The sequence below is a fragment of the Panthera leo genome, chromosome B3 (assembly GCF_018350215.1).
Source record: "Panthera leo isolate Ple1 chromosome B3, P.leo_Ple1_pat1.1, whole genome shotgun sequence".
Taxonomy (NCBI): domain Eukaryota; kingdom Metazoa; phylum Chordata; class Mammalia; order Carnivora; family Felidae; genus Panthera; species Panthera leo.
In genome coordinates, this window is record NC_056684.1 from 72423643 (window position 1) to 72440456 (window position 16814).

Below are 16814 nucleotides of genomic sequence, written 5' to 3' on the forward strand. Positions count from 1 at the left end.
TCACCAGCACAAATAATTACAAAGGAAACTAGACAAACAAGCCAACTGACACGGAACCCTTAGCTGAGATTCCTGAATTCTCTAATAAAACAATACAACAGGAGGCAGCTAAATACCACCAACATGCCTCTGGAATGAAGAGAACCTGGCTAAGAATGTTAAGCATCTAAATCTGGCTTTCTAGAAGAAAATACTTAGCTGGATTAAAACAATGATGTGACAAGAAATAGAAGGAAGGTATTTCAGGAACCAAGTTACATAAATAAGTGTGCCCTCGTAAGGGGTGAGGCTGTTGTCATTCAAGTATGGTCCAGATACCCCTAAGGAGACCATTTCAGGGAGGGGATACAAAGACTTTTGAATTTTATTTGGATTATGTTTCTGTTAGGATCTGATCCTGACTCATTCCCCTCAACCTCCTTACTCAGGGTAAGTTCTCTACTGTGCTCTAAAGTTCCTAGTGTTGTGGGATCCTGTGAGCCCTGCCCATCAGCCTGTATCCACTTTGTATGCTTGCATTAAGTACATCGTTTATGGTTGTGTTTCTAGATCTGCCTGTCTTAATCTTCTTAGTCCGTTCTGATAGAGGCAACTTCTCTCTAATCCCCTTCACCAAGTTCAGAAACTGAAATTTTAAATGTCATCAACTTAAGCCTCGCCAGTTATATATACCATAAATCATATATATATACACTTATATTTATATATAAGTGTTATATATAAATATAACCTGTTTAATATATAAAACATATATGTGTATATATATTATGTATATATATATGTTGTATATGCATGTATACATGTGTATGTGTGTGTCTTGTGCTTTAAAAATATTCTCCAAAAATATGTTACCTATATATATATATATATATATATATATATATATATATACAATATACAAGTATGTATATATAATATACAAGTAGAAATATCATTTAAGCAATAATGAATTATACAATTGTAAGATGCTATTATTCCCATTTGTTAATGAATCTATTTAAGAAATGCTATACAGAGGCAGTTTGCTAGGTTCTGGGGCTATTACAAAGTACATGAGCCTTTTCTTTGGTGAGCTAAGAGTCTTGTGCTTTAAAGATACTCTCCAAAAATTGGGGCACCTGGCTGGTTCTGTTTGTGGAACATGTGACTCTTGATCTCAGGGTCATGAGTTCAAGCCCCCACACTGGGTGTGGAACTCACTTAAAAAAATATATCTTCCAAATCTGCACAAATCCAAATAAAAAAAAAGAACTTCATTATTTTACTATCACATCGCTCTCACATTGTTATAAAAAATATGAATTGTATTATGGAATAATAACGATATTTCCTAGTTATTAAACTTTCTAAGCACTAACACATACCAGGCACGTGCCCTTATATTTTTCTGTTATAGTACTGCTTTACGTCAAGTACTACTATTATTCCCATGAAAACTGAGATTTGGAGAGGCCGTTGATGGTTAATATTAGATTAGAAATTTGATCCCTCTGATTTAAAAAAAAGTAAAACTTGTTATTAATGTAAAATACATATGTGAATCTCTGCTTCCAATTAGCTTAAAACAAATAACCGTCAGAAAGTTGAGGATGCAAAGAAACCTAAATGAACTAAATTCCAGAAAGTGGCAACTTTCATCACTGTTGAAATAGTGGAAGAAGAAGGAATCTTTTATAAAGAGGGACAAGGGGAAATTAGTCAAATGTTTAAGGAACCTCTAAGGGCCATGTGGTGGCTGCTAAGACATATTAGAATTCTGAAGAGCCCCAGCTACTGCCAAGTGTACACCCATCCACCAATCCTTCTCCATGGGTCTTCACAGGGTGCATAGGTAGCATGCTGAAGCCGTGGGAAAAAGCTGAGAGTGGGGAGAAAATCCTCTGAGACGTTTTGGGCTTTTATATAGTATAGATCAAGAGTTCTCTGAAGACTGGAACAGGCAGCAGGGGAGAAAGAATTTGCTCAGGGAGCAAAAAGCCAAGTCCAGGGCTGGGAATCAGTAAGAAGTCCCTAGGGGCACCTGGGTGGCTCAGTCAGTTAAGCATCTGACTTCAGGCCATGACTGAGCGCAGCATCGAGCTCTGCACTGTCAGTGCAGCGCCTGCCTAGGATTCTCTCTCTCTCTCCCCCTCTCTCTCTGCCCCTCCCATCTCAAAATAAGTAAACAAACAAACAAACAAACAAACAAACAAACAGAACTCCCTGGTGACTCAAAAGCAGGCCCCCAGACTATAAAGCAAGAGAGAGACTTCCAATAGGTGAGAAAGAAGGCAGATCTGGTAGGACAGCATGAAGAGATATCTGGAATTTTTCCAGCGTGCTGATACCAAACCCTTTGATGGAAAGTCCTGACCTTACCCTGAATGAAACTAATGCTGCAACAAATACCAAACCTGAAGCTACAAAAGTTTTCAAACATAAGTTGGATTCTATTTTCTTTAAGACTCTGAACCATAAATCAGATTGATTCAGACTCTACCCCTACCACACATACACCTTAACAGCAGGAAGAAGAAGGGCATGAATTTGGGGGGAGAAATTTTATTTATTTCAGTTTCTATTTCTAGTTTATATAAATCATCTGGAATATAATAAAATATTATGAGATACCCAAAGAAGCAGCAAATAAACATATAAACAAACAATAATGTGACCCATGGTCAAAAAGATAACAGTTAACAGAAGCAGACACAAAAAGACGACCCAGGTGTTGGAATTGTCAGACATGTACTACAAAATACTATGGTAAAAATGCCAAAGGAATTAACAGGAAATGTAAACAATATGCATGCCGAGATGTAGAAGTTTAGGAGAGATTATATATATAATCTCTGAAGCTGAAGGCAGGTCAGTAGAATTATCTCAACTTCATAAAAGGTAAAATGGTAAGAATAAACAAACAGAACAAGTTTTTGAGATCTGAGGGACAATAACAAATGGTCTAACATATTAATGATTGAAAATTCCCATAAGGAAGGGGGAAAATGGATGTGTGTATATATATATATATATATATATATATATATATATATATATATATGGTGTATATATACACACACACACACACGCACATATATCTATATATACACACAAAAAGAGATAATGGCTGAGAACTTTCACATTTGAAGAAAATTCTTAATGGACAGATTAAACAAGTTCAGAGAATCCCAAGGATGATAAACACAAAGGAGGCCCCATCTAGGCACATCACAGTCAAAATTCTGAAAAAAAAAAAAAAAAAAAAAAAAAACATTAAATAAAGATCAGCTTTTAAAAAGTGGTCCAAGGAAAGGGCTCCTGGGTGGCTTAGTCAGTTAAGTATCCAACTCTAGATTTTGGTTTGGGTCACAATCTCAGAGTTTGTAAATTCAAGCCTTACATCAGTCTCCACACTGGCAGTGTGGAGCCTGCTTGGGATTCTTCCTCTCTCCCTCTCTCTGCCCCTCCCCAGAGTGCTCTCTCTCTCTCTCTCTGTCAAAGTAAATACATAAACTTAATTTAAAAAATTTTTAAAAGCAGTCAAAGGAAAAAGATAGCCACATTACATGCACGCAGGAATAAAAATACAAATGATAACTGACTTACTACCAAAAACAGTAGTAAAAAGAAGACAATAAAACACTTTCAAAGTACTGAAAGAACAAAAATATGACCACCTAGAATTCCATCACTTGCCAAAATACCCTTAAATAAAAGCAGTATAAATAGATTTTCTTTAAAAATTTTTTGTAATGTTTATTTACTTTTTTTTTTTGAGAGAGGAAGAGAGGCAAAGCATGAGTGGGTAAGGGGCAGAGAGAGAGGGAGACACAGAATCCAAAGCAGGTTCCAGGCTCTGAGCTGTCGGCACAGAGCCCGACGCAGGGCTTGAATTCACAAGCCGTAAGATCATGACCTGAGCTTAAGTCAGACACTTAACCATGTCTGACCCACCCAGGTGCCCCTAAATATATTTTCAAAGAGACAAAATCAAAGATTATTTGTCTCCACCTGACTTGCAGTACAAGAGATGCTGAAAGACTTCATGCTATCAGGAAATAATATCACATGGAAACTCAGATTCACAAAAAGACACAAAGAATACCAGAAAGGGTAGATGCCTGAGAGGACGTTTTTAAATTTTGTTAGTAATTTTAATAACTTCACTTACTTTAAAAAGCCACTGTTTCTTTAAGGCAACATAAAAACAATGTGTTGTGGTATTACAGCATATCCAGATGCAATAAAAAACATTTTCTTCATAAAGGGAAATAATATTATTTGAAATCAGGCTAGGATAAATTAAGATGCTTAATTTAATTTCAGATGCTACTACTAAAAATAGCCCAAAACAGTAGAGAATATCTTTGAGACCTCAGAGTAGGAAGAGACTTCGTGACATGATACAAAATATACTAACCATAAAAGAAAATTAATAAATAGGACATGAGCAACATTTAAGATTTCTACTCATCAAAAAACAATTTTAAGAAAACCAATAAGCAATCTTGGGGCACCTGGGTGGCTCACTTGGTTAACTGTCCAACTTTGGCTCAGGTCATGAACCCACATTTCCTGAGTTCGAGCCTGGAGCCTGCTTCAGATTCTGTGTCTCCCTCTTTCTCTGCCCCTCCCTTGCTCACGCTCTGTCTCTCTCAAAAATAAACATTAAAAAAAGAAAGAAAGAAAATCAATAAGCAATCTAAAGTCTAGGCAGAAGTATGCTAGAAAGAAATATTTGGAAAAGGATTGTTTCCAGAAAATATAAAGAACTCTCATAAGCCAACAATAGAAAGATAAAACAATAATAAAATACTTAAATAGGATGACTAATAAGTATATAAAATACACTCAACACTATTAATCATTAGGGAGATGCTAATTACATTCACATTCAGATGTCATTCACCTCCACTAGAAGGCCTACAAACAAATCAGGTAACAGCCTCAAATATCGGCAAATACATGGAGCAAGTGGACCTTCCGTGCCCTGCTGGTAAAGGGGAAACTGGTGCCATCACTTTGGGAAACTGCTGTGGCCTACCAAGTCCATGAATAGGTATTTACCGAAGAGAAATGAAAATACAGACCCACAAATGACACACAAACATGTTCGTAGCAGGTTTACTCATATTTACCACCAACTGGAAACGACCCAAAATATCCACAAACGAGAGAGTATGTAAATAATTAATGGTATATAGGGAATATTACTCTGCAATCAAAAGGAACGAACCACCAACCAACATGTACAATAAGAGGATGGATCTCTAAAATCTCTGGTAACTGACAGAAGCCAGACCCTTCCTGCCAAATGCAGTATGATTCCATTAGTATGAAATTCAAGAACAGAAAAAAACTAAGCTTGGTTAAAAGTAGAAAGTGGTTCCCTCTGGGGACGAAGGTTTGACTGGAGAGGGTCACAAGGGGACTTCCTGGGGTTAGGTAAATGTTCTTGATTTTGTTTGGGTGGTGATTACACAAGTACATAAAATACTTAAACTCACTGAAATGAACATATAGGGACCATGCATTGTATTGCAGATAAATTATACTTCAATAAAAAGGAACCAAAATAAATGAAATAACTTACAAGTAGAGAATGTGGACCTGAATAATTACAGAGCTAGATGAACTGCCACATATTGGAGCCAGCACCCACGTTGAAAAACAGGACATTACCCCTGTGCCAAGCCACTCTTGGACCTGCTTCCTGTGTCTACCACCCCCAGTAATCACTATGCTGACATCAACTCACAGAATAGTTTTCTCTGCTTTTGTACTGTATGTAAAAGGAATCATTTAGCATGTACTGTTGTAGCTGGTTTCTTTTAGACAATCTTACCTTTGCGAGATTTATTCGTATAATTATGTGTAGCTGTGTGGACCTTGATTCTGAGAGCTGTATGGTATTCCATTTTGTTTAATCATTTCTTTTGTGTATATTTAGCCTCTCAGCATATTAATGTCCCGCTAGTCTTTGTTGCTTCCTGGTCTCGGGTGGTTGTCAGAAGGGTTGGAATTGGGCTGTGATCACAGCAGACTACAGCTGTTCCGTAGCAATTAAAAAGTATAAATAAATTTCTGCAACACCTACAGAAAGCTGGACGAATTAATTTTCTCTGTATATTTTATTTTATTGTAGTTCACTTTTTTATTGAGGTATCATTTTTTCTACAATGAAATGCAAGATTTTACATGTTCTGTTCAGTGTGTCTTGAAATTATCCTTCACCTCAGAAGTCCCCTCGTGCCTCTTTCCAGTCAAATCCCTCCTCTTAGAGACAACATTTTTCTGATAGTTGAACCATCCTGGACTTCTAAAAAATTCTGTTTTCTCATTATATAACATGGACGTTAGATGGCACTAAATTGATATATTCACTTAGGGATGAGAAAATAAATAGGCAATTAAAAGCTGCAGTCAACTGAATCACAGTCATAAATCAGCACATTGATGCCAAGCGAATCAGGCACCAACTTCCGTGTTGCTAAGTCATGAAGCTATTGAGGGACTGAGTCCAGTGAGAGCCTCTGAGCCACAGCTGCTGCAACACAGAGAAGTGATATTTGCAATTTTTGAAAGGCTACACTTTTGATATAAGAAAATAAGAATGTATGACCTGGTGAATTTGGCCTTATTATGACTGGAGGGGGCAATATTCAAAAGCAAGATCTTTCTTTTTTTTTCTTTTAAAAAAAATGTTTATTTATTTTTGAGAGAGAGAGAAAGAGAGAGAGAGAGAGGAAGGGAGAGAGAGAGAGAGAGAACAAATGGGAGAGGGGCAGAAAGAGGGAGACAGAATCTGAAGCAGGCTCCAGGCTCTGAGCTGTCACCACCAACCCTGAGATCATGACCTGAGCCGAAGTCAAGATCGTGACCTTAGCTGAAATCAGATGCTTAACCGATTGAGCCACCCAGGCACCTCCAAAGCAAGAGTTTTCTAACAGACTTACTATTGATTGCTATTAGGCATGTGCAGTTAGCCAAATTTTGTCAATCAGGAAACTTGCTGTGGTAGCATTAAACAGACAAAGAGCTTTATCCAATGGAAAATTCCTCAGAAACCAATGCCTTGCAGTATAAGAAGAAAAGTTATGATGACTGAGAATGAATAGTTTTATCTTCTTGTCCAGAAGAAAAATCTGTGAGTATATTTCACTGTAGATTTTGGCTGGGGACAAAAAGAAGCATACACTGCGCAAAAAGATGGATGACTATTTGCTCTCAGAAGTCACCATAATCATAATAAATTGTATTTCTTTTCAGATTTACCAGTCCATCGTAGATGCATTGGCTGAATATGGCAAATGGTTCTACCATCAGTGTCCTACAATTCAGCTTAACTCCTATACATATCATTGTTGTGAATTAAATTAGAAAAAGACTTAATAGGCAAGTTAGACTCTCCCACCATGTCAACAAAGCCACAGCGCAACACAAGCAAACTGATAGCAAACTACATTTCCTGTTCTGGCACGGTAGCATCTTACAGCTTAGTCACTGTGTGTGTGTGTGTGTGTGTCCGCCCTCTGAGGCACAGGGCTTGCATTTAGACCTGAATTTGAGATGGAACACGGCACATTTCACTCACAGGAAGAGCCTCCAACATGCTGCTCCCCAGCCTGCTGAGAATAGTCACAGCCTCCATCTGCCTTGGTAGGGCTAGTAAAGACAGCCACAAGCACAGACAGGCTGTGCCGAGTCCCAAGTTCAGGGGTAGACACAGGTTATCATTGTCTGCTGGGGTTTAGGAGAGTAGAATAATGGGCAGGGGAATCAGAACTCTCAGTCCTACCTGAGTTCCCTAAGACCCTAGGGCCACTACCAGGAGAATCAGCCTAATTCTCTCTTCTCTTTTTGCAGGAGCCAGCATGGCACAGAAGGTAACTCAAGCCCAACCTGCAATTTCTATGCCAGAGAAGGAGGCTGTGACCTTGGATTGTGTATATGAAGCCAGTGGTTATACTTATTATCTATTCTGGTACAAACAACCACCAAGTGGGGAAATGATTCTCCTTATTTATCAGGAGTCCTACAGTGAGCAGAATGCAACAGAGGGGCGGTATTCTCTGAACTTCCAGAAACCAGACAGATCCATCAGCCTCACCATCACAGGATTACAACTCAGGGACTCAGCAGTGTATTTCTGTGCTCTGAGAGACACCACAGTGATGCGGCACCTGTGGGAGCCCCACAAAAACCTCAGATCTCAAGCATCCCCCAGCTATGGACACCAGGGAGAGCGGCGGTGTGGAAGGAAGAAGCGGGGGGCTGTGCCTGAGGCAGTGGGGGTTTTCAGGTGGATGCTTCACTCTAAGGAAAATGCTATTTCTCTGGCTCAGAGAACATATCAAACAGTGTCATTCATCAAAAGCATCTTTATCTTCAATTCTTTACCTCGCAGTAGACATTTCACAAAAGATTTTTTTAAGTGGTTTGTGATGATTACATTAAAGCAGAAGACCCAAAATCTAAACGGCTTCCCTGTGTTGACCTGTAGTGCCAAAGTTGCTTCAGCCTGTAGCGTCAAAGCCCAGATCTGTCCTGGTGTCAAAGGGACTCTTAGGAAGCTTCCTTTGAAGGATTTAGTATCTTCCAGAGACTGAAGCTACGTCTGCTGCTCTGTCATGTATGGCCCTCCCGTATGTCCCCTTCTGGTCACTACCTGCTCTTCTGGGGAAACCATAGTCCCATAGATAGATTTGTTTTGCCTGTTTGCCTGTTCATTTGCAGTGTTGCATAAATATTTTTTTTAGGTGTATTTATTTATTTTGAGAGAGAGAGAGAGAGAGAGAGAGCGCACAAACAGGGGAGAGGCAGAAAGAGAGGGAGAGAGAGGATCCCAGGCAGGCTCAAACCCATGACCCATGGGATTATGACCTGAGCTGAAATAAAGAGTCAGTCGCTCAACCTGCTGAGACACCCAGGTGCCCTGCATGAATATTCTTATACATGTTCTTTGGTGAATGTAATTATACACTGCTGTAGTGCTTATCCATTGGAATTTCTGGATTAAAGAGTATAGATCAATCTGGCTTGAATTCCTCCACTAGTTAAGCCCTCAAAAAGACTACTAATGACCTCTGTGTTGTAGATCAACAGAAATTTTCAGGTATCCCCATAGCTGACCTCTCAGAAACTTTCAACACATGAGTTGTGACCACTTACTCTTAAAGCTCTCTTTTCCTTTCCCCTGATGAGCCACCTTGACTCCTGTGCACACTCTCATCTCCCTTCCAGTCACTAGCTGTTGGAAGTCCTCGAGGGTTAGCTAGCCCTGGGCCAAGCCCTCTCTGTAGCCTCACACTGAAGAGAAAGTTCTCAGACACTTAGACTGAGCGGACACGCAGGACTGCCTCTGGCAGCAAAACAGCAGTAGCAGCAAACGGCACATAGTCTTTGTTTCATGTTCACCAGGCATAAACATCAAAGAATGTTAAAGCATGGGAGGAATACACAAGGAGCCTCCAGACACAGACCAAACACACATCTGGTGTTTATGGGAAAGCCTGTAGGGAAGATGTACAGTTTCAAGGGCTGCTAAACAGTTACAGTGGGTCTGTTCCCTAACAGGCTCCTGGGAGATCAGGGGGTTCTGTTCTCATAGTGCTATCACATTCAACAGTCTTGAGAACAGAACTTCACTGACATTTCAACGATGACTCCATTCACTTTCCTAGGGCTTACAATACCTTCTCTAGAAATAACTCCACACCTCTCCTTATGTTTTCCCTCCTCTCTGTATGACATTTTATTCATGCCTATATGACTCACATAGTTATATCTCTGTGCCAGGCCTCACGATCTACTTTCTCTGACTTTTTTTTTCTTTCAAGATTTTATTTAAATTCAAGTTAGTTGACATACACTTTTCTTACTTCTACTCAATTAAAAAAGTATGTCACCTGGTGGCCATGTACATACACAGGTAAAAATAACACAATAGTCAGCATTCTGTACATAAATATAGCAAAGTGAGAGAAATTGTCACGCAACCTAGCGTGATTTCTAACTCCTCCGAACTCCGTGATGCTCATTGCAGACTCTCTGAGCAGACTGGAAATACCACAACACCACAGACTCACTCCTGTGATCTCCAGCTCCTTAGAGAATTTCTCAGTTTTCTCAGGTAGCTTTATCTCATATATCTCATGTGTCTGGGTAATAGGCCAAGGAAAGTTTAAAAGTTGGGTTTTATATATGTTTTGTGAGCATCCCCAAGCATGTATTGTTGTTTCTCTATACATGTTCTTGTGTATTCAGGGCTTTTTCCAAAGACCAAGACAAAAAGAAACATTGTAACTAATATACTTCTACATATTGACATCTGTATCTATATTTATGTATAAATTTTTTAAAAAATGCCTGATATGTCTATAACTGTAAGCTCCACAGGGTCAGGAAACCTGTATGTATTATTCATTACACAGTATTTGGCACACAGTGGTTGCACATTATTTGTTGATTGAAGAATACATTGATAACATCAACAGATACTGAACTTCAATCCTTTGGATGTTGTAAGATAAGTATGGATCAATTATTTCTTGTATTTGCCCTTTCCTCATGACCATGAGAATACTTTCTGTTTGCATGTGCCATAGATTCCTTTTCTGTTTCTACAGATTTTCCTTGTATGGTGCTATTTCCAGGTTTGCGATTTAGATGGTCTCTATCTTGTTGGTATAGATGGAGGCATCTTCATCACCTGAGTGAGACTATAAGAAGGTTTATGTCTGATTCAGTTTCTTGTGAATTTGGATGTCCCTCATGTATGTATGCTGATTCCTCTTGGTTTCAGCTACTGATAACATCCCTCTGTTTTATCTCTTTTCTGGTTTGATCTCCAGGATTTTTGTCTTAGGATTTGAGCCTCAAGTATTTACTGTGGCTGGAGATATGAATCCTGTAAAGTTAGGGGTGATAATGGCAGAGCGCAAGGCCATCCAGGTTGAAAGAAAATCACAGTTAACTGAGTTCTCTGTACCCCCATACTTCTCCACTTAATACTAATTTCTGAAACACAAATTAAATGACCTTTATACAGATGTTCTCCATACACTAGATGCTGCCCCTGTGTATAGCTGGATACGGTCAAACTATCCATTGCCTTGTGTCTTCACCATTGTCATTGATCGCACTGCTTTATTGTATATCTTTTCCTTCAAGTCCAGTGACTTATTTGGTTTACTTAGCTTTTGGGTAGATATTCCTATTGTTGGAAGTCCTAGCCTGAGACAACGAAAATGAGCCTGTTTTTCTAATTTCCTGATTCTAGTTCCAAGGCCTGAATTATTTCAGTCAAGAATCCTTTAAAGCTCCTGTATTCTTAGCCCTTAAGAAAACTTTTAAGGAAGTATTATCATCAATTGTAATATTTATCTTTTCAGAATCCCCCATGAGAGCAAAATCAAGACTCTGTCCCTAGGATGGTAGGAAGAAGCAACACTATGTCCTTGAGGAACTGAGCTATTTGGCCTTGGAAACATGTCTGTGGGAACAGGTAGAAAAAAGCATGTAGTTTTAGCAAAATAACAAGAAGAGGAATTGTTCATTCTCTGGACAGTTTGTACAGAATATTCTTTTCTTTAAGAAACATGTGCTCAATTACCAGGAAAGAAGTTATAAACAAGGAGGGCATATCTCACTTTTAGTTCAATTTAAAGTTCAGATTTAAAGATGGTGGATGGGAATTTTTCTCAGAGAATTTTAAAGTTTAAAAGAATGTGAACGTTAGGAAATATTACAGTTATCCTTTGTCATAACATAGATGTAATCACTTTGTAAATCTATACTAGAAAACATTTCTGAGACTGATGAGTTGAGAAGATTTTGGTTTGGGTACCATGTTTTTAAATTTACTTTTTAGGTAGAGAAATCATAGTAAGTATAAAAATTTGCAGGCTCACTCCTCTGTAAGAAGTCTTCAGCTTACATTTTGGTTGTGCTGTTTTGAGCTAGTTACCTGATTACAGCAAAAAGGTAAAGCTTAAGACAAAGATAATACACATTCCTCTTTTTAAAAAAAATCTTTAAAGACAATTATAAAAAATTAACATGAGGGGTGCCTGGGTGGCTCAGTCGGTTAAGCATCCGACTTCAGCTCAGGTCACGATCTCATGGTCCGTGAGTTCGAGCCCCGCGTCAAGCTCTGGGCTGATAGCTCAGAGCCTGGAGCCTGCTTCCGATTCTGTGTCTCCTTCTCTCTCTGTCCCTCCCCTATTCATGCTCTGTCTCTCTCTGTCTCAAAAATAAATAAATAAAAAAAAAATAAAAAAATAAATAAATAAATAAATAAATAAATTTAAAAAAATTAAAAAAAAATAAATTAACATAAATTGTGGACTTAAACACAAAAAGTAAAACTATAAACCTTTTAAAAGAAAACATAGGAGAAAATCTTCATAACCTGGAGCTAAATTTGACACTAAAGTTCTTAGATTTGACACTAAAAGCATTGCACAAGTGCGTGCATGCGCACGCACGCGCACACACACACACACACACACACACACACTGGACTACTTCAAAATTAAAAACTTGCCCTCTGCAAAAGACCCTGTTAAGAAAATGAAAAGATAAGCTTATCTTTCAAATAAGCACATGAAAAGATGTTCAATGTGATTATTCATCAGACAAATGCAAATTAAAACCACAATGAAGGGCACCTAGGTGGTTCAGTCAGTTGAGCATCCAACTCTTGATCTTGGCTCAGGTCACGATCTTACAGTTTGTGAGATCAAGCCTCATGCTGTGCTCTGCACTGACTGTGTGGGCCTGCTTGGGATTCTCCCACTCCCTTTCTCTCTACCATTCCCCTCTCTTAAAATAAATAAATAAGCATTAAACAAATAAAACCACAATGAAATATCATTACACACCTATCACAATGGCTAAAATAAAAATTAGTGATAATACCAAATGCTGACAAACCTGTGGAGAAACTGGATCATTTACAAATCACAAGTGGGGATGTAAAATGGTAAAGCACTCTGGAAAATAGTTTGGTAGTTTCTTAAAAACTAGATATGCCTTACCATATGATCCAGCAATTGCATACTTGGGCACTTATCCTAGAGAAATGAAAGTTTATATTCACACAAAAACCTGTATGTGAATATTCATAGCAGCTTTATTCCTAACAGACAAAGTCTGGAAAGAACCCAAATGTGCTTCAATGAGTGACTGATTAAGCAAACTGTGGCACATCCATACCATGGATTACTACTCAGAAATAAAAAAGAACCAACAGATTATATATATATATCCAATAATTTGGAGAGATTTTATGCTTTTGTACTCATGTGGAATGAAAAAAAAAATCTCAATATGCTCTGACTATACAATTCTATTTACACAGCATTATTGAAATAAAATAGTAGATATGAAGAACAGATTAGTGATTGTCAGAGCTTAATGATGTCATGCTACAAAGAGGTAGCATGAGGAAGCTTTGGTTTTGCATCTTAATTGTGACAGAGGATCTATACATATAATACACATGAATTCATGTCTCTGTACATATATAAAATTGCACAGTACACACACACACACACACACACACACACACACACACACACAAGTACAAACAATACTGTGGAAATCTAAGTAGGCTCTGTGGATTGTACCAATGTTAGTTTCCTGATTTAGGTATCATTGGAGTAGACTGGGTAAAGAGTATGTGTGACCTCCCTTTTTTTTTTTTTTTTTGAAGCTTCCATGAATCTATAATCATTTCAAATTAAAAATATTTTTAAAATTGAACTCATCAAAGTTAAAATTCTCATCAAACTCACAACTGAGTTGTCTCCTTTGGCTCTGTTACACATCACCAATTCAGCTCCTCCGTTCTCGTAGTTCCTTTCCTGCACAGAGCTCCTGCACTAATCTTGCAGTTACCTTTCTCACCTTCTTTCTGAGATACACACACTCAATGACAGAGAAAAACTGCCTGTGAAATATGATTTATAGCAGTCAGAGTTTGCTAAATGTGGCTAGAATAAATCATATCAGTAGATAATAAATAGTATACAAGTTAGCACAATGATTTTTAGATCACTGAGAAATTACCTAATTCTCAAAGAGAAAGCCAAAAAGCAATGAACGTTGTACTGTTAGTACTACAAATTCTGGGTAGCTTATATTTTCTTGTTACTAAGTAAGAGAATGGATGGAGTAACAACATCAAAGCTGTGCATCTGAGAGTTGATGCTTTTTTTTCTGGGTTGTAGCTAACAGAGAGCAAAGCATGCTGTTTGGACAAGTCTGAGGATAACTCACACAAATGGTGGTAACTCACCAAGGTAAACACATCTTCAATGACAAAATCCAATGGAGTGTCATAGAATCAAACAAATTAGGCAATACTAGTTTTGCCATAGATACCTTAGTCCAGTGTTAGTAATTTCAGTATCAGTATTGAAATATTATTAGCTACTCTCTAAATTCAATAGCTCTTATTTTTGTATGTAATATGAGACTGTCTATAATATGTTACTTTGAAACTTTTACATATTTATTTGTGAAATTTGAAACAAGACATGCTATTTCTAAAATTCAAGTGAAGACAAATATGCAGAAAATCAGAAACAATTTGGAAACAGAAGAATAATGGGATTGTGGTGACGTCAAAGCTGTATCACACATCAAATAATGTTACAAAGCTGGAATAATAAAAAATAGTACTAGCAAATGTAGAACAAGAGAGACTATGGACGAGAAGAGAGAAGACAGAAATAGAAGCAAATTCTGAGTGGGGAATTACTATACCACAAAGGTAATTTGTATCAAGTAGAAGACAATGGATCAGCAGATAATGTTGGGGCAATTGACCAGCCATTTGAAAAAAAAAACCTGACCCCTAACCTTACTCCCTAGATCAAAGTAATCCCAAGAGGTAGCCTGAAAATATTAAAATTTAAACATAATAGAAAATTTCAGGACTTTTAAAAAACAATTTTGGCATGAATCAAGACTTTCTAAGTGTGACTCAAATTTCAAATTTCAGGCAAAATAATAAGTAAGCAATAAATAAGAGCACATCAAAGCAAACATTTCTACATGGGAAAAACACCATTAAAAAGCCAAATGCAAATGCCAAAATGGAATAAAAAGATTCAAAAACAGGGAAAATGTAACTTTAAAATATAGAGCTTTTTAAAATCAGTAAGTAGATTAACTTGCCAAAGGAAAATTGCACCAATAATAGCTAATATTAATCAACTATTTGCTATGTTCTAGCTGTTAGGGTCAGGCGTAAGGTAGGGTAAAGATAGGAGTCAGAGGCTAAAAAATTTTAGCAGTCAAAGGCTATATTTGGGAACTAAGGTCTCGGGGGAGGTTCCCTGACTCAGGGAGAGAGAGAGAGAGAGGAGTCAGGGAAGTCGCCCCCAGGTGTGGTGGGGTTTTTAAGTTCCGGGTTTAGGTCCAGGTGGGCCTTTTTTGTGTCGGGTCATGCTGTCACTCAGTGATTGGTTGACCTCCAGTTTTGGCGCTGCTTGGGGCTTTTCGTTGGGTTGCCCTGGCAAGATGGCCGTCCCCGCTACTGTGGTTCCAAGGACATCCTAACATTCTAACCTCTTATTGGTGATAATGGGCGATGGATCTGATCTGGCTGCTTCCTACGGGTGTAAGGGTGACGTCATGGTATGTGGGGTCTGAGGTTGGAATGTGGGAATATGGCTGGACCACCTGGGAAACTTCATGAATTCGTTTTTGTACAAAACGGAGAAAACAAGGTAAGAGCATAAGTATTATACAGATAGCAACTAGTGGGGTGACTATGGTGAGGAGCCAAGTTAGGAGGGGTGATTGCCACCAGGAGGTTAGGGGGTGTGAGGATCTTGGGCGGGCAGATAGAGTTTTTTGGATTTCCTTTAGGTGTTCTATATTGGTTTCAACTAAGCCTGATTCATTGAGGTAGTAGCAACATTCCTCCCTCAGGAACAGGCATGTTCCCCCTTTTTCTGCTGTCAGGAGATCTAGGGCTCGTCGGTTTTGTAGAGTGACCTGTGCTAGGGCGTTGATCTGCCTTTGTAAGGCGGATAGGGAGGTAGCTGAAGCTTCTAATTTATTGAGGATGTCTCGGCCCAACAGGGGGACGGGGCAGGAGGGGATGACTAGGAAGGAGTGGGAGAAGTGGAAGCCATCCAGGCAGCAGATGAGTACCGGTGTGCATGGGAGAACGGAGGGGGTGCCATTTATGCCCATGACCGAAACGGAGGACAGCGTGGTGGGGCCGGAATAGCTCGGCAGGATGGAATAGGTAGCCCCCGTGCCCAAGAGAAAGGAGATGGACTTACCCGCTACCTGGAGTTTTACCCTGGGCTCAGCGTGGGTCACCGGAGTTAGAGTCTGGGCCTCGTCAGTTGTCGTCCTCCATCTCCAGAAGTTGGAAGGCAGAGTCCAATCGGGGTGAAGCCTCGCCACGTGGGGGCCTTGCGAGTCTGTCGTCCCCTGGGAGAGGACAATCGGATTTCCAATGGCCCATTTGCTGGCACAATGGGCATGGACTGGTAGGCTTTTGGGGATGGGGACACTGACGAGACCAATGGCCTTCTCGGCCACATTTAAAGCATGGCCCCGGAGGGGGCCGTGGTCCGGAGGGCTTTATTGTGGCTGGCCTCAGGGCAGCTGCCAAGGCTTGGGTCTGTAATTGTACCTTTTGTTGGAGACTGGCCTGTCACTGTTGTTCTTGAGCTTCCTCTCGGCCATTAAAAACTTTAAAAGCCATCTTTACCAGGTCGGCCATAGGGGTTTGAGGACCATCTTCGGCCTTTTTTAGTTTTTTTTGAGTATCAGGGGCTGATTGGGAAATAAAGTAGGTGGCCTAT

General features: G+C 39.1%; 1 protein-coding gene across 2 annotated transcripts; it reads left to right on the forward strand.

Moving 5' to 3' along the window:
- Positions 1–279: 279 nt before the first annotated feature.
- On the forward strand, positions 280–8692 carry LOC122222299. Of its 2 annotated transcripts, none has more exons than XM_042942667.1 (2): positions 280–429; positions 7846–8692. In XM_042942667.1, exon 2 carries the CDS (start codon positions 7854–7856, stop codon positions 8586–8588), a length of 735 nt encoding a protein of 244 aa, XP_042798601.1. In that variant the 5' UTR covers positions 280–429; positions 7846–7853; the 3' UTR covers positions 8589–8692. The 2 variants fall into 2 exon arrangements, with proteins under 2 accessions (XP_042798601.1, XP_042798600.1); XM_042942666.1 differs by lacking the exon at positions 280–429 and adding an exon at positions 7557–7638.
- The last annotated feature ends 8122 nt before the right edge of the window (positions 8693–16814 follow it).